Source organism: Camponotus floridanus, unplaced genomic scaffold, assembly GCF_003227725.1.
Source record: "Camponotus floridanus strain SB8 unplaced genomic scaffold, Cflo_v7.5 scaffold17, whole genome shotgun sequence".
Classification (NCBI taxonomy): domain Eukaryota; kingdom Metazoa; phylum Arthropoda; class Insecta; order Hymenoptera; family Formicidae; genus Camponotus; species Camponotus floridanus.
Window position 1 is genome coordinate 2,732,243 of NW_020229292.1, and position 19,408 is coordinate 2,751,650.

Consider the following 19,408-nt stretch of genomic DNA (forward strand, 5'->3'; position numbering starts at 1 on the left):
TATGATTAGTTAACACGTTTTAATGTATTAAACTAAAATATATCAAGTACATATAAGTTATGCAGCAGGAAACGTATAAAAAAAGCTTCAGCTAATTTACACATTTATACGTGTAAATATAACATATTAAGATTTGCAGTGTATACGCTGAATTATCTACTCGTTTGTATGAAAATTACATAATAACAACTTAATGGCGCATGTGAAATAATATTTCACGTAAAAATGAAAAACAGTTCAAATATAACATATAACAAAAATATAAATAAATAGGGAAAGAAAGAAATAATTGAAAATAAAATTTGTCGAAAAAGAAAAAAAAGAATAAATAAAATATATAAGTCCAACAATGTGTGTGAAAGAGAGAATGAGAGAGAGAGGGGGGTGAGGGGGAGAGAGGAGGAGAGGGGAAAGAGGGGGAGGGGGAGAGGGTGAAGAGGGGAGGGGGAGGGGAGAGAGGGGGGGGAATTAGAGAGAATTTAAATATTTTGTCTAAGAATATATTATGTATAATTACAATAAAATTTAATGAAGTACATATTATCATATAGCTTTAAATTAGAAGTTTCAATAAAGCACAGGAAACATTAATGGTTTAAATTTGTTTAATATGCAATGTAGTTTCAATGTAAAAATAATATTGAAGGATATATCGAATAATATTAAATTTGCGGAAAATATTAAATAAATAAGTTCATATATTCGATTTGTTTAATGTTACAAACGATGCGATTATATACGTGCAAGGAGAGATCTTATATATTTGAATGGAACAACCATATACACACATTTGGAAACAAATGAGGTAATCGTTTTAGGAACCGTCTGTCAAGTTCACTTACCTCAAATGCACCAAATTAAACTTTTGTTTGCTTGGCCTCATGGTGTCAGTGACTTCTAATAAATTTTCATGACACTATGCGTTTACAACCTCATAGACAATAACATGTTCATGAACGAACAATGCCACGCTGTCAAAAAATAAAATCTTCCCATTCTTTTAATGACAAAACTACGATTTTATGCTTACAAAGAAGTAATTTAGATTAGTAAACAAAAGAATACAAAAATATTAAGCTGTATGTACATTATGTACATTTTCAATATTACATATTCAATATTATGTATATTCAATATTACATATTTAATGTTATGTACATTTTGAAAAATAATTAACTTAGAAAATTATTATTTTGATATTTCTAAATATTTATGTATCATTTTCTGAGACAGATTTTTTATATTAATATACTATTTAATTTTTTGCAAATAACTTTTTTCACATATTTTTTTTGCTAATAACTTTTTAATAAACAATAAGCGCTGACTAATATCTTTACAGGAATACTTAGGAAAATAATTTTGATAAAAATAAATAAAGGTACATATAAGGTACAATAATATATTTTTAGTATATATAATATATATATATAATGTCATTAATAATATATATATATATATATATATATATATATACATAATGTCAAATATTAGATACTTTCTCATTTGTGCCATTAAAATTATTCATATAATATAACATTATTTAATTTCAATTATTTATAATTATGAATATAATTAACACTTTGTATTATTTCATGTTAATAAAGAAAAATACTGGTTAATTGCAGGCCACAAAGTATCGTTGTAAATGCATGTGTATTTAATTATATATTATTAACACACATAAGCATAAATAATAAATTGATAACTATAAACATTATAAAATGCTATTTGTAAGAAAGATATATAGATGTGTTTGCGTCATAATTGTTACTTTTAAACGGATATTATTGATATTTCATAAAATTCTGAAAGTAATCCTTCTGACATTTGATTTCGAAATTGCGCCTTCGTATCTTGCTTTGAATATTTAAAACATATTGGTATATATTGCTATATATTGGTAAAAACCATATTGCCATACGTTTGTAGCTTTCTGCTAATTTGTTTATCTAAAACAGATTATGTCGATATTAAGTATTAGTGTGAATAGCCAATAATCAATTATCAATAAATATTATATTAAACATGACCTCGTGTATGTGTATATATAAATATAATTATATTAATATATATATATATATATATACATATATATATATATATATAATACATACACAATAATCTTAAATATATAATAAGAATAAATAATAATTATACATTATAAAAATTACAATTTTTCTTCTCAGAGTCAAAATTTTAGTAATCCCAAAAAAAACTGGTTTATAAGTTTGTAAACATTTTTAATCAATTAATGTCGATTTTTATATAGATTTCGTATCTTCATCAAAAATTCAGCAATCGAACAAAATGACATGAATTTTAAAAAAATGACTAAAGCTCTAAATGTGAAATATAAATATAAATTTTTCGAACTAATTTTTCTCTTAAGAGAGAACCAAATGTGAATAATAGTGCCTTAGTTTCAGAAATAATTAATTTCTTTAAAATAAGTTGTATATGGAATATACTTTTTCCGCGACTAAATAACTGAATAAATCTCAATTCTAGATTTCTATTAAAATAAATCATTCCTAATCTCTATAGAAAAGCATAGGCGAAAAAATATCGTGAGAAAATTACTGAAACAAAAATCATTCTTTTATTGTATTATGTGTTCTATCATATTATGTGCATAGTATTGCACTGTATTTTACTTAACAATTCTTTTGTCTGTAAGGAATGTTTACAAATAATTTTGTAAGTAATGACAAATAAAAATCTATAGAATTTAGAATTAGTGATTTTAAAAATAAATTAGAAACCTATACGAGTTACGGCTATCACAGAGAAAATATTATTATAATAATAATTGATATATCTAGCAGACTATTGCATTAATTCGTGTTAACCTATCCATCATAATTAAATTTTTGATAAACTAATGATTTGTATAATATTAAAGTATGCAAATCACATTACGTAATATCTCTCCCAATCATACTGAAAAATATTTAAATTTATTTAACTAAGAGTTAAACATCTAGATTAACTAAGATTTAAATCTAAAGCTTATAAATTCTCTTTTTAAAATTTATATAAATCGATTTTTATTAAAATCACTAAAGTTTCCAAGTAAAGAAATTCTCTTCTTTTTTTTACTTTCTCACTTGCTCACTCATTCTTTCCAACTCTGTCATTCTATTAAAAATTATATATATTTTAGAAATAGTATTTTTGGAAATTAAAAATAAAAAATGCTTATTTCATAAAAGAAATTAAATGACATTATTAAATTAAATGACATTTAATTTTTACTTGTTACTTTGGGATACCGTAACATTAATATATATATATATATATATAAAAGCAAAAAATTAATGATTAATAAGTGAATATAAGTGGAATATTAGTACAATATTCATAAAATTTACTTTTACTTTCCTATTTCTCTCTTTCACAAAAAACCATAACTTCTTACATTTATTTAATTCAACTTCTGTTGCATTAAAAAATTTATCTGTTAGAAAGTAGTACATTTATAAAATAAATTATTTTAATATTCAACAACAATATTAAATAACAAATTTATGTTACATCATGATTATTAATTTTACACATACATATATAAACACGTAGTATTTTTACCTTTTCCAATTGATTTATAGAATACACATTATTAATAATAACAATAAATGTTGCAGGATCGCTGACTTGTCTATAACAGTAAAATAATAAATTTATTGATACATAAATTGTTGAATGATAGATATATATTTACGAAGGAAGCTGTATTACCTGGGTCTTATGCTATCAAGTTTTTCTAATATGAAGTCGAGTATTATAGGATTCCTGGCATGCTTCGCGATAGTAAAAAGAAAATAATTAATATAATTTTTATCGGAAAAATCTTTGAAAAACATAATCGATGTTGTACTATCATTTTTTATTAGGTTTAAATAGGGATTGATAAACTGTGAATACACAGGGCAAGACAGATATTTTAAAAATTTAGTTTTAAATTTTTTATTTTCCAGATATACTCTCCACCAAGGAGAATCTTCATTGGTAAGAGAATAGTACAACATTTTTAAACCTTGACAATATGTCCATTCTTTCCACCATGGCAAAAGCCTATTTAACAAAAGACAAATTCTCTCATATAAATGTTTTGCACATATTAATCTTATATTTTGATTAAATAATTTAACAAATTATAATTTCATAATATAACATAATAAATTTAAATTTTGATCAAATAATGTAATAAACATTGCACATGTATTTACAAAACAATCAAATTAAAATAACCGAGAATATATAAGAAAAATTACGTGTTATTTCTGGGATCTTCGAGATGTCGATTTAAATTAAGTCGGGCATTTGTTATGCATGTTTCACTATCAAGAGTACATGCCCATCTCGCAGCCTCCATTCTTAAAGACTTTGTAAGATCGTATTCACTAGAAACTTCATTGTATTTAAGTTTATTAAGCAAGTTGTTTAATAAGTATAGCATGTTATCCTAAATATATAAATAAATAAATAAATAAATATATATATATGTATATATGTGTATGTGTATATACATATATATATATATATATATATATATATATATATATATATACATACAGGTTGTCTTATTTGAAATTGCCCAGGCAAATATTTTGGAAAATAATGAAAAATCGAAAAAATGTTTCAGACAAAAATTGTATGGTTTGTAGGGGGACATAAGATGGTGCCATTAGTTTGATCTTGAAGAGTTACATGAAGGTTACGTGAAGGTCATTTTGAATTTCTTAAATAAAATACCCTACATATTTTCGCACATTCTTGTAGCATATCTCGAGAACTTTCCAAAACACTATAAATAAAAGTTTTTTCATCAAGTATTTTTCGAGTTATGAGGCTTAAAATCATTAATTTTACATAAACCATAAAATATCTTGTAAAGTATTCATTTTTTGATTATCTTACCTTACAACTTTTATGTACAAAATAATGAGAGAAATCAATTGGTGTAAAGAAAACATACAGTTGTTTTTATGAAAAAATATGGAATTATTAATTGCAAATTACCTTGACCTTTATCTTAACCTTCATGTGACTCTTCAAGGTCAAACTAATGTCACCATCTTATGTTCCCTTAGAAACCATACAACTTTTGTCTGAAACATTTTTTCGATTTTTCATTGTTTTCCGACATATTTGCTTGAGGATATTAAAATGAGACACCATGTATATATATATATATATATATATATATATATATATGTTCTATATATTTATATTGTTACTTGATAAATTTTATATTTTTCGATTCTTGCATTATATTATGCTATATAGAAAGACATCTTCCGCAATTGTATTTTATATATTAAGAAGATTTATATATTAAGAACATTCTGTAGAAGAACGTTCTTAAGAAGATTTATATATTAAGAATATTCTGTCTGTCTAAACAGCTCTGAATTCTTTTTATAAAGATATCTATCTTATATAGCTATACTTATATATACGTATTTATACACAAATTTAAATTTTTCTTGCGTGCATATTCACACATGCTTAACACATGTTCATATCATAAAATAAACATACAGAAGTGCATACATGCATATATTGTAGACATGTAAACATAAATGTAGACATTATATCTATAATATAATTTAATAACTTATTATATTAATGTTAACTGTTCGAGTATTAAACAGATAATTAGTATATATGTTTCCTACTAGCTTGCTAACTCAAAATTAATGATATTTAAACCGTTATTATAAATATCATGCTGTGATTAAAAATAATAATAATCTTCAAATTTTTCTCCCTTTTCCTCTCCAATTTTTTATAAGATTAGTACATACACTTGAATATTAATTTACAAATATACTTATCTTTCATCCAAAATATGTATATTTAAAATACCTAATCAAATTTTTTCTAGCTACGTATATTTTATTAGATGTATGTTTTTGGAAAACACTTAATAATTATTATTATAAATGCACACAATATTAATATGTGCAATAAGTAATATGTGTCTAATACGTTGAAGACATCACTATTGATATTCTTTATAATATGTGTTATTACCTTGATATCAACATATATGTTTTCCTGAAATAGAAAGATATTGGACAGATATTCTAAAGCTTTGAACATAGGATACCATGCCACGTAGTCTGTTTCTCGTGACAGATATTTCGTGATATTCCAGAATACAATGGAATTAAGTTGGTTTGTTATCATTAAGTGGAAAGCGTCGTCGATAATTTGGGCACGATTCAGAACATATATATACATATAACTTTCAGAATTTAGATAACTTATAATTCTTCTCCAGTTTTCGATATCGTAATTGACTCGATAATATCCTGTAAAATAAATAAATAAATAAATAAATAAATATATATATATATATATATATATATATATATAATTCTTTCAATGGGATAATAATATCCTGTAAAATAAATAAATAAATAAATATATATATATATATATATATATATATATATATATATAATTCTTTCAATGGTTTTATCAGTACAAGTATCTGTTTATACTTTTGTTGTTATACTTTTATACATTAATAGATATTAACAGAGAAAATGTATCATAAAGTGAACATAAATGGAAATGCAATTTGTTTATTATATTAGATATAAAATCATTTTGCATGATAATTGAATATTTCTAATAATTGTGCGTATGTATATATATATATATATATATATATATATATATATATAAAATTTATGCATGTATATATAATAAATGTAATACATATAAGACATAATGAATAATATTTTTAATAATGAAAATCTTTCTCTCCAATATGTATGTATGATAAACACTATAAAATGTAATAAATTTATTGCAAACTTACCAATTTGGTGTCGATTATATATTATAAAGTCATTCCACACCGTAAACGTCACAGGTATGTAATCACACGGCTTCTCTGTTTTATATTTCATCGTTACATTGAACTCTTTATAATTGTAATCTCGTTCCATTTTCGCTACAGGACAATAATTTATTTTTGATGGAGACATCAGTAGCTGCACTGCCATAAATAAATAGTCTGTCTGCATTTGAGTGGTCGAAATGTTCATTATAACTTCACTTAAGTAGTGAAAATATGGCTTGCTAAAGTTATAAAATTTATTCAAAATTTATTGATATGTTAATAAAAGGTATTATAAGCAAATATATATATATATATATATATATATATATATATATATACATATACAGGGTAGGCCCCTTTTTTTCACTGAAATATCTCAAAATCCAAGTTTAAGACAAAAATGTTTCAGACAAAAGTTATATGGTTTTAAGGAGGCCATAAGAAGGTACCATTGATTTAATCTTGAAGAGTTATCTGAAGGTAACGTGAAGATCACTTAAAACTTTTTAAATGGAACTGCCTACTTTTTATTATATATTCTTGTAACTTATCTTGAGGGTTTTCCGAAACACTATAATAAAATATTTTTCCTCTTCAAGTACTTTCGGAGTTATAAGCCTTGAAATAATTTCTTAATTTTACATAAACCGTAAAATATTCTATAAAATATTCATTTTTCAATTATCTTATCTTAATACTTTTATGTACAAAATAATGAGAGAAACCAATTTGTGTAAAAAAAACACATAGTTATTTTTAAGAAAAAATATGTAATTGTTAATTGCAAATTACATATTTTTTCTTCGAAACAACTATGTGTTTTCTTTACACCAATTGATTCCTCTCATTATTTGCATATAAAAGTATTAAGGTAAGATAATTGAAAAATAAATATTTTACAAGATATTTTATGGTTTATGTAAGATTAAGAAATTATTGCAAGCCTCATAACTCGGAACGCAATTAACGAAAATTAACTTAATTATAGTGTTTTGGGAAGCTCTCGAGATAAGCTACAAGAATATGTAATGAGAAAATGTTTCCTTTTAAGAAATTAAAGGTGACCTTCATGTAACCTTCAAATAACTCTTCAAGGTCAAACCAATGGTACCATCTTATGTCCCCCTTGAAACCATACAACTTTTGTCTGAAACATTTTGTTTGCTGGGCTTAATTTTTGAGATATTTTACTGTCCAAGTTAAAATGGGACATTATGCATATATATATATATATGTTTAATTTAATTAAATATATAATTAATTACATAATTAATCATATGATTTATAGTTTTTAGATAAATATGTGATGCAACGGTTTAAATTATAAAAGGAACGGTCAAACTTGATTACTTTCAAAAGATAAGTGTATATATAAATTGAAAATATGTCTTGTATATCTTATATATATCTAATGACATTAAAGATAAAAAATATGGAAATGATAATAGTAAAAAATGTAGAAATGATAATAATAATGAAAATAAAGTATGAAAAAAATGGTTTAAGTTTAAACAAAAATAAAATTAATTTAATTTAAATAAAAGTAGTAATTTTACTAGTATAGAGTATTACTTACTTGTCCTTTACATATGTACGGATAATCTGCCAAAATATCTCTTCAGTAAAACTCATTCGTAATAAACGAAATATACTGGATACTATAATTATACAATTTACATCAGAATATGAATAAGATAATAGTTATAGTAAATAATAATTAATAATTATAGTAAAAATACATAAAACGTTACATCACTGATTTCATCATCATTTGAAGATGTTATAGAGAAAGTTGTCTTGCGTAATTCCGCGCAAAAAAAGTAAATGAGAGGCGATATTGGTTTAAAAGATATAACAAGTTAAAGTTTGATCATTTTAATACTTTTCTTAAGCAAACTGATATTAAACACATTAATTTGGAATTGACAATTACATATTTTTTCCTAAAAACAACTACGTTCTTTCTTTACACCAATTGATTCGTCCCATTATTTTGTACATAAAAGTATTAATATAAGATAATCGAAAAATGAATATTTTACTAGATATTTTATAGCTTATGTAAAATTAAGATATTATTTTAAGCCTCATAAATCGAAAAGTATTCAATGAAAAAAAACTTTTTTACAGCGTTTTGAAAGCTCTCGAAGTAATACAAGAATGTAGTTATGTAATAAAAAAATAGAAATTTTCTTTTAAAAAAGCATTAATGATCTTATCCTGACTTTGATAAGATCAAGTCTATATTTTCATCATGTGTTTCCCTTCAAGCTATGCAACATTCGATCAAAAAATTTTTCAATAAAATTATCGGTTTGCGAGATAATCGACTGTATCACTTAAAAAGAAACATCCTGTATATATAATATATTTTATATATAATTTTATATCCTACAGCTCTATTATGTATGTATATACATGTGCATGTGTAATGAAGAGTAGTTAAAATTAAAGTTTTTATCAGTTATTCTGTTTGTTCTTTAAGCATATACATTCAACAATCTACGCATAATCAATTTTTAATTATATTATCATACCTTTAATGTAACTGTAATGTTGAAAATAAATGTCGAATGATGTATTATAAAGTGATGTATCATATATAGTATCTAAATGAAGAGAGTCGTGTTGAATTTGTACCACAAAAAGGTCCATTATCCGGGTACTTGGGAGAGTCTATAGAAAATAGTTTAAATGTATTTACTTAATTAATATTATATTTAACATACTATAGCAATATGCATTAGAGCTGTTACTTTCGTGTATGTAAAAAAAATTTGTTATACTCTTATACACTTAAAATATATAATAAATAATTTAAAAATATAATATATTCATAACAAAAATGATTACTCAACATATAACTTTAAAACTAAATATTTCTAGAATTATTAAAATATGTTATATAGCAAAATTATCTTATTACACAATTTCTATATTTATACATATATTACGTGGAATCTGAATGATTTTCGTGCGAATTTTCGAATTTTTCTGTTTTTTCATATAATAATTTAAAGTCAGATAAATGTAACATAGTGACTTTGACACACACACAAAATAAAAGAAACATAAAAATGTAAAACTATTTTAAATTGTATTATCTATGTATGTTGCAGATTTACTTGAAAATTAGCATTTTTTAAAAACTCATTTATTTTTGTAAATATAAAATCCTCAATAATCCTAATATTTTGATTTATAAAAAAAATTACCCTCTATAATGGTAAATATTTAACTTTACACAGCCAGCCCCAAATGACTTGACCTTGACATATACTGCACTGAGTAACATCCAAAAGGTTTTATGCGTCGCTCGTTGTTTGTTAAAACGTTTTTCAATATGTTTAATCCTTTATAACTTTCAATACAAAATGTCTATTATTGTACATGATGTTGAAAAATTCTGTAAAACTTATAAAGCTTCTTTTGTTTATAATTGTTTAATAAACAACGAGCGACGCTTAAAACATTTTACTCAAAGCATAAGTGATCTTGACAATATTGTCAAGGTCAAGTAATTTGGGGGTGGCTATGTAAAGGTAAATATTTAGCATATATACATATAAATTTATTTCAATATATATCAGTTTAACACAAAGCTTGCTCATTTTTAAAGAATATATACAGGGTGAGTCATTTTAATCAATACACTCGAATATCTCGAAAACAGCACTCTTCAGAAAGAAATGTTTCAAACAAAAATTGTAGGGTGTGAAGGGGGACATAAGATGGTAGCATTGGTTTGACCTTGGAAAGTCATTTGAAGGTCACATAAAAGTCACCTTCAATTTCTTAAATTGAACCCACTATTTTTCATTACATATTCTTGCAGCTTATCTCGAGAGCTTTCCAAAACACTACAGACAAATGTTTTTTCATTAAGTACTTTTTGAGTTATAAGGCTTCAAAATTTGCAGTACTTCGATATAAAATGCAAAATATCTCGTAAAATATTTAGTTTACGGTATTCTTACCCTAATACTTTTATGCACAGGATAATGAGACAAAACTATTGGTGCAAAGAAAATGTATGATTGTTTATAATAAAAAATGTGTAATTTGCAATACACTTTCTGTTATAAACAATCATGCGTTTTCTTTATATCAATAGTTTTGTCTCATTATCCTGTGCATAAAAGTATTAGGGTAAGACTACCGAAAACTAAATATTTTACGAGATATTTTGCATTTTATATCGAAGTACTGCAAATTTTGAAGCCTTATAACTCAAAAAGTACTTAATGAAAAAACATTTGTCTGTAGTGTTTTGGAAAGCTCTCGAGATAAGCTGCAAGAATATGTAATGAAAAATAGTGGGTTCAATTTAAGAAATTGAAGGTGACTTTTATGTGACCTTCAAATGACTTTCCAAGGTCAAACCAATGCTACCATCTTATGTCCCCCTTCACACCCTACAATTTTTGTTTGAAACATTTCTTTCTGAAGAGTGCTGTTTTCGAGATATTCGAGTGTATTGATTAAAATGACTCACCCTGTATATACAGGGTGTAAAAAAATTAGACCCACAAACTTTGAGGGGAAATAGAGGACATAAAAACAAACATATTTTGTTAATAATGTTTTTCTCTACGACGCTCTGTTTTAATATTACAGGGTACAAAATAAGAATTTTTTTTTATGGGGGCATATGAAAACTCTCATTTATGAGACACCGATTGAAACAGAAGAAGAATTAGTAGCCCGAACTACTGCTGCAGCATATCACGTTCAAAATATTCCTGCAGTCTCCGAACGTGTGAGAGAATCAATGTTTCGACGTTGTCATCTTTGTATTGAAGCAAATGGAGGAATTTTTGAACATGTATTATAAATTGAGTTGAAAAAGATTAAAATATGTGTAATTGAAATAAATTTAATATTTTCACTTATATGTTTGTTTTTTGTTAAAATCATAAAATTCCTATTTTGTACCCTATAATATTAAAACGGAGCGTCGTAGAGAAAAACATTATTAACAAAATATGTTTGTTTTTATGTCCTCTATTTCCCCTCAAAGTTTGTCGGTCTAATTTTTTTACACCCTGTATATATATATATATATATATATATATATATACAGGGTCTTCAAAAAGTCCCGGAACGCTAAAATATCTCGAAAACGATCAACTATAATGAAAAATATATAACGAACAAAGTTGTAGGACTAAATAAAATGTACCTAATGATGATAAGACTTTGACCATGGATGAAATACTCAAAGTCATATAAAGATCAAGTTGATTTTTCTAAATGGAAGTCCCCATTTTTTATTCTATATTCTTATAGCCCTTCTTTAGACCTTTTCAAATCACTATAATTTAGTTTCCATTAAGTGCTTTCCGAGTTGAGGCTTGAAATTATTTCTTAATTTTACATAAACCGTAAAAAATCTTGTAAAATAATAACTATGTGTTTTCTTCACACAAATTGATTTCTCTCATTATTTTGTACATAAAAGTATTAAGATAATCAAAAAATGAATATTTTACAGGATATTTTATGGTTTGTGTATAATTAAGAAATGATTTTAAGCCCCATAACTCGGAAAGTACATAATAAAAACTAAATTAATTATATTTTTTCGGAAAGCTCTTGAAATATGCTATAAGAATATGCAATAAAAAATGGAGAATTTCAGTTAAAAAAATCAATTTAACCTTCATATGAATTTTAAGTATTTCATCCAAGGTTAAATTCTTATCATCACTAAGTACATTTTATTTATTCTTACAATTTTGTTCCTTGCATATTTTTCATTATAGTTGATGGTTTTCGAGATATTTTAGCGTTCTGGGACTTTTAGAATACTCTATATATGTACTATATCCATCATATTGTTTGCTAGTGAGAAAAGTTTGCACTAAAGAATGCTTAAAATAACCTGCATGGTGACATATAATCCAAGAAATGAGACAAGAGCCTCATCGAACATATATGATGGCCAAAGTGGATTTTCATAATAAAAACATTCCTCTATTATTTTATAGGCCATGAATCGGGAAACTTTGATTTTAGTCGCAACAGAATCTACATTGTCATTGTAGATAATATCTGCTTCTCTGAAAAGTAAAAAAAATGTTTTATATAATGATTATTTCTGTTGTATAATAACACATAAAAAATATTGTATTTCCAAATTTATAATTAAATGATTCTATTAAATTAACATATTAATTATATGTTATTATCAATGTTTTATTTCTAAATGCACATTACGAAGTAATGCAACATGTTGAAAGCGAGCATCGCACTATATATATATATATATATATATATATATATATATATATATAACTTCTTTAAATTTTGATTGATAAAGGTGAAAACCTTAATATAACACTTATACCTATACTTATCTTAATATAATTATTTAATTTACGATTTTATATTTCAATTTGTAATTTTCAATTTTAAGATTATACAATAAAATATATATATATTTTAATATTATTTTTCATATAAGTTGATGTACATTGAAGACACGTTGTGCAGAAAATTATTGTGGTTTTTAACTTTCAAGTTCAAATACGCATATTTTAGCAAGTGAACTTTATCAAATGAAAAGAGAACCATTGAAATTTAAATATTTTTGCCAACGAGAAACAATATTTATTTATTCCTGTAGCATAAAATTTAGATTTCTAGAAGCGACAAACTCTTCCAAGGCGTTTCTACAGTAGCTTTATTGTTAAAGGTTTCCTCTGCAAGAAATTGTCGAAATGTTTAAAGAAGTGGTAGTAAATTGGTGAGAAGACCGGCGAATATGATAGGTGAGACAGAGTTTCATGGAGCTTCATAGCTCAATTGATTAATGCAGTGTCGGTTTGCGGCGTGTAATCGAGTATTGTAGTATTGGCCTTTTCTGTTGACCAACGCCGAACGCAAACATGTCGGTTCCTAATGCATTTTGCCAATTTCTTGACAGTACCTCTCTGCCGTAATTTCCGTCCGAATTTAAAAAGCTGTAGTGAATTATCTCGGCTAACAACTACCAAATAGTCACTATAATCTTCTTTTAATACAATTTTGGTTTCGGAGAGTGTTTTGACGCTCCATCATGGTCTAACCATTGTGAAAAACGTCGACGATTATCGTAGGATCCATTTTTTATCACACGTTACAATGCGATTGAAAAACGGATTATTTTGTTTGCGCAAATTCAATGCAGAACACACTTTAAAGACGATTCTTTTGATGCGGCATCCTTTTGTCGAGCTTTTTTGTTTTTCCAATTCGTTCCAGGTAATCAGAAACAGCTGACTTGCTTACGCCAAGTTTTTCCGCTAGTTCTTAAATCGATGTGCGTGACTCTGTTTCAACTAACACCTTCAAGTGGTCGTCGTCAATAATCGCAGTCGTCCAGAACTTCTCAACTTCAAGGTTCTCATCTCCACTGAAATTTACGGAAATCATCATTGCATTGTACGTTAGCGATTTCTGGACCAAATGCATCGTTAATATTGAGAGACTTCAGCTGCTTTTGAACGCCTCATTTTGAATTCATATAAAAAAGTCGCTGGAATTTGCTATTTTATCATTCTTAATTTCATAGTTTAAATAAAACGGAAACCAATATCAAAATACAGTCATTTTTATTAAAATGTATAGCAAAGTTTGCGCTTTTAAATTAATACAATATAAATACAAAAGAAAGACAACATGAAAAAAGCGCCAAATCTTAAACAACAAAAATCGCAATAACTTTCTGGACAATAATAAACTGAACTGACAATAAACGATTAGATATGTTTCTCCTCTCATTGCTTTATACAATATAACTTATTTTCTAAAATATATTCAAATAATATTTTAAAAATAGAGAAAACATATGTAAATAATTTTAGTTATCAAGAATTGTTGTTCTCTTTTTCATCTTTAAAATATATTAATTTTTTTTAATTATATAATTACTTGTAAAAAATAAGGCCCAGATTTGTGATGTTTTTGTTTTGAAAATCCGGAAGTGCAATATGATTTATTTCCCAAGTTTGATTTAAACGTTTCCATTTATCGAACACGTACAATGTTATATTTTCAGCAAATTGGTGTGCAAATTCGCAGTGCATTCTACACCACATATTAACTCTGACACTTTCATTCGTACCAGGCATAAGAGAAAAATTTCGGTTAGTCAGAAATAGTAGATACATAGGCTTTACAAGCGTATTAAAATGTGTCTTCGTCATGTTTTTATCATTCGTTTCTATTTTTTCTATCATTTTTGGTTCATTTGATAAAACTGTATAGTTTTGATAATGTTCGACAATAATATCATAATAGGGCATGATGGTTCCTGAAGATTCGGGCAAAGTCGGAATCATATGTTGGATTCCAATACGATCAACATACGTTGCCAACCTATTACATTTAGAAATATGAATTAACAATAATAAAAGACACCTCAAAATCTGATGCAAAAGTGGTTTCAATGAAATTCTATAAAAGTTGCATACATTTTAGCTGTGCGGGATTCGTAAAATGTCTATTTTAGAATATACAGGTACAAAATAAATATTTAATAATTAATATTTTAGTATCAAAATTTTAATGCGTTTAATAAAATTAAAATAAATATCAATATAAAATAGTATTGGAATAATAACTTTTTTAAATTGATTTTAATTGATATATTATCAACGATTTTGTACATAATTTTATACAAGTGAAAGAAACTGCCTATTTTAGCGATGGTTTATTAAATGAAACACATATGTATATACAGGGTGTCAATTAAGTCCCGGGACGGCTGAATATTTTCTCATGTAAGGTATTTTTGAAAAAGGTCAAGGTCATTTCTGAAGTAATTTTCAATGAGGAATTCAACGGTGACCTTCAATTTGACCTTGAGCTTGACCTTCAAGGTTATTTGAAGGTCAAAGTGTTTTTTTTAAATAGGAACCCCTATTTTTGATTGTATATTCTTATAGCTGACCTCGAGAGCTTTCCAAAACACTATAATAAAATATTTTTCCTTCAAGCATTTATCGAGTTATGATGCTTCAAATCATTTCTTAATTTTACATAAACCGTAAAATATCTTGTAAAATATTCACTTTTCGATTATTTTACCTTAATATTTTTATGTACAAAATAATGAGAGGAATCAATTGGCGTAAAGAAAACATATAGTTGTTTTTAAGAAAAAATATGGAATTGTTAATTGCAAATTACATATTTTTTCTTAAAAACAACTATATGTTTTCTTTACGCCAATTGATTCCTCTCATTATTTTGTACATAAAAGTATTAAGGTAAAATAATCGAAAAGTGAATATTTTACAAGATATTTTACGGTTTATGTAAAATTAAGAAATGATTTGAAGCATCATAACTCGATAAATGCTTGAGGGAAAAATATTTTATTATAGTGTTTTGGAAAGCTCTCGAGGTCAGCTATAAGAATATACAATCAAAAATAGGGATTCCTATTTAAAAAAAACACTTTGACCTTCAAATAACCTTGAAGGTCAAGCTCAAGGTCAAATTGAAGGTCACCGTTGAATTCCTCGTTGAAAATTACTTCAGAAATGACCTTGACCTTTTTCAAAAATACTTTACATGAGAAAATATTCAGCCGTCCCGGGACTTAATTGACACCCTGTATATCTTAGTTATTAGCGAAAATAGTATTATTTCTAAATAATATGGGTGTGTGTAAATGCACGTTTAAATACATGAAACAGCATAAGTATAGCTTATATATTTAATTGTATGTATTATATCCAGAGTGTTCATGAAAGTTGTAAGTATTCATGAATTAATCAAATTTTGATAATGATTTTTATGGACAATAAGGATAAAAAGAATTCATATAAACATGTGTCTGGGAATGTTTTCCTTCTAAATTATAAGCTTTTTTAAATATTAGAAATGAATTTCCTAAAGTTTAGTATTGTCAAAATAAACAGTGTAAAACTTAAGTGTTTGTTCAAAATTTCAAATTACATATAAACAAGTTTTAAAAAATATAAATCCTTCCAAATCATACTTATATTTTGAAAACAATTCGGAACTCTACCGGAATATTTGATTTCGTACGAGTGTTGACAATAAAATGCTGTATAAGACGTGTATTATTGCTGACTACTTTAATTAAATTAATTTTTATTTGCATCTTACATTTTAATAATAATGATAATATTAAATTGCAAAATTTTTTACCAAAAGAATATTAAGAAACATATAATTAAGAATGGACATTTCAGATACGTACATGTCTATGTATAAATTAGTTTTTCTTAGAAAATACTTTTTAAATAGAAACAAAATGCTTTACCAGAGCTTGTTCATAAACATCATGAAATTACTATGTATTTAACATTTTAACAGTTACTTACCACTGTCGCCCATCTCTTTTATAAAAGTTTTTTAAGCCTGTATCTTCAGTTATATTATAAACTAATTTTATGATGTAATACCCTGGGAATAGATCTTCAGCGAATGTATATTCGACAATGTTGTTCTCAACATCATACATAGTTCTTACCGGTGTATAAATGTTCGTAGTTTTAATATCATTCATAGAATAATAATTTGGATAATAAACCACAGTTAGATTAATATTTTTTAGGTGTAAATATAATATAATGCTTGGTGTTGAATGTTTAATCTGTGTACGTATACTGCAGTCGATGAAAAGAATATTTTTTTCGATATATGTAACGATGATATCATAATGTTGCGGTAATATATAAATCGAGATCTTGCTTAACTCTTCTTGAGATATTGTAATTATCTGATCGTCGGTTAAAAAAGCCGCCGCGACGATGATTGTTAAACTGCTACTTAACAATAGTTTAAGAAACATGATACTACTTTTTATCTTAGATATCTGTAAAAATATTTTTGTTAGAAAGTACAAACGGACATATTAGACACAGCACTGTCTTTATCACGATATTTAGCGGAAAAAAGAAGGAATTAAGACAAATATATAAAAATAAACTTAATTTTGAATAACTTACTCTGTATAATGAGATGTACTACAAATTCTAAGCAAGTGTATGTTTCGTTACAATAAATAGCTGCAATAAATTGATGTTTTATCCACTATCGTTGTAACATGAAATAAATATGCGCACTTATAATTTCTTATTATTTCGAGAAACTTCTAAAGACTAATAACACTTGGCGATATTACAATAAATGTGTATGTCTTATGTAAACACACAACTTCTGAGGTCGTTAACAGACAGTTCGATCGAGAAACGGTATGTAATAGCAAAACACGGTGCCGTTTTTCCCACTCCAAATTCGTGCTAGCGATCGAGCGCCGTAAGATGGCAAAACTGTCTATTTCGCGGTGGTTGAAAGCAAAAGAGACCGTTATGTAGAATGCAAAAATATTAATGAAAAAACGTAACTTATTAACACTAGAATATAATATTACAGTATTGTATGTAAGAAAATATAATGAATAACTATTATTTTTTAGGTTTTTGTTCACTCTTTCAAATTTATATGGTGGACATTTAAATAAAACAATGGGAAATTTCTGAAATTGATCAAATCAATAATCGTTTTTTTTCATAACAAAGCAGATTTTTAAATTAAAATTAAGAAAGATTTTTATATAATGTGTAATAAAAATATTATGTACGCATATATATATACGCATTCCAATTCTCGAACTTTGCGATATATTAACGATACCGATCTATCGCATTATATGTAAACAATACCGAGCTACCGATTATCCGCCACATTGTACATCGGATGCAGTTTTCTACATCCGGTGCAGGAACTGCTCATACCGATTAAACGTTTCGCCAGCGATCATACCGTACCTATCGATTAATCGATTCACGCCGATTATCCGCGCACAGTTTATACACTCACACCAAAATCACGCTGCACTCGATTTATTCTCACGCGCATATACAAAACTCATACCGAAATTCACTGCATTCATTTATTCTCGCACACGCATACAAAATTTACACCGTTACACATACACGCACACCCCCCCCCCCCACACACGCATCGAAACTCTGTACCTATTTTCTTTTGAATAAATATTCTTTCGTTTTTTTTAAAACTAAACTGCCAGTGTAATTAGCTTGCCTACACAGAAAACCGAATCCCGCATCCGACTGCGACTATCCGATCATCTCGCGGAAGTCATTCGTGACAAATTTAAGATATTAATAACATATGTTAATATAACTGTTTGTTAATTTGTTAATATTTATATACAAATATATTTAAATATTAATTATATGTATAGTATTTTATAATATTAATTAAACATATAATATTTTATTATGTACAACATTCGTAATTATTTTACATTATATTAAAATTATAATCTATACTGTAATATTATCCACTATTAAATCACATATATATTACACATTAATATACATATATTAATTTATGTGTATTAGCAAGTAATAATTAATGCAGTACTAATATACATATATTGATATACATTATTAACATAATAAAAAACTTAAGAGATGATAAAATAAATAAATATTAGGATGTAATTTTATAGTTATTGTGTTACTATATTAATAATTCAGAATTCAGCTTTTATTTTTGTAA

At 25.9% G+C, this 19,408-nt stretch overlaps 1 protein-coding gene across 1 annotated transcript; it reads right to left on the minus strand.

The window, feature by feature from the left end:
• Positions 1-1,729: 1,729 nt before the first annotated feature.
• On the minus strand, positions 1,730-18,006 carry LOC112637488 (aminopeptidase N-like). The gene is made up of 12 exons (XM_025407316.1): positions 17,827-18,006; positions 17,200-17,693; positions 14,774-15,220; positions 12,744-12,921; positions 9,397-9,535; positions 8,436-8,517; positions 6,836-7,098; positions 6,040-6,320; positions 4,275-4,465; positions 3,739-4,074; positions 3,589-3,658; positions 1,730-1,952 (listed from the first exon to the last, which is right to left on the minus strand). The coding sequence occupies exons 2-12, from the start codon at positions 17,667-17,669 to the stop codon at positions 1,788-1,790; spliced, it is 2,622 nt and encodes an 873-aa protein (XP_025263101.1). The 5' UTR covers positions 17,670-17,693; positions 17,827-18,006; the 3' UTR covers positions 1,730-1,787.
• Positions 18,007-19,408: the final 1,402 nt, after the last annotated feature.

Coding starts and splice junctions, on each gene's coding strand:
- LOC112637488 (XM_025407316.1), bottom strand. CDS start 17,669: ATGTTTCTTAAACTATTGTTAAGTAGCAGTTTAACAATCATCGTCGCG. Junction 12,922..14,773: donor CTGGGCCTTATTTTTTACAA/GTAATTATATAA, acceptor TTTACTTTTCAG/AGAAGCAGATATTATCTACA. Junction 4,466..6,039: donor ACATATATGTTGATATCAAG/GTAATAACACAT, acceptor TTATATATTTAG/GATAACATGCTATACTTATT.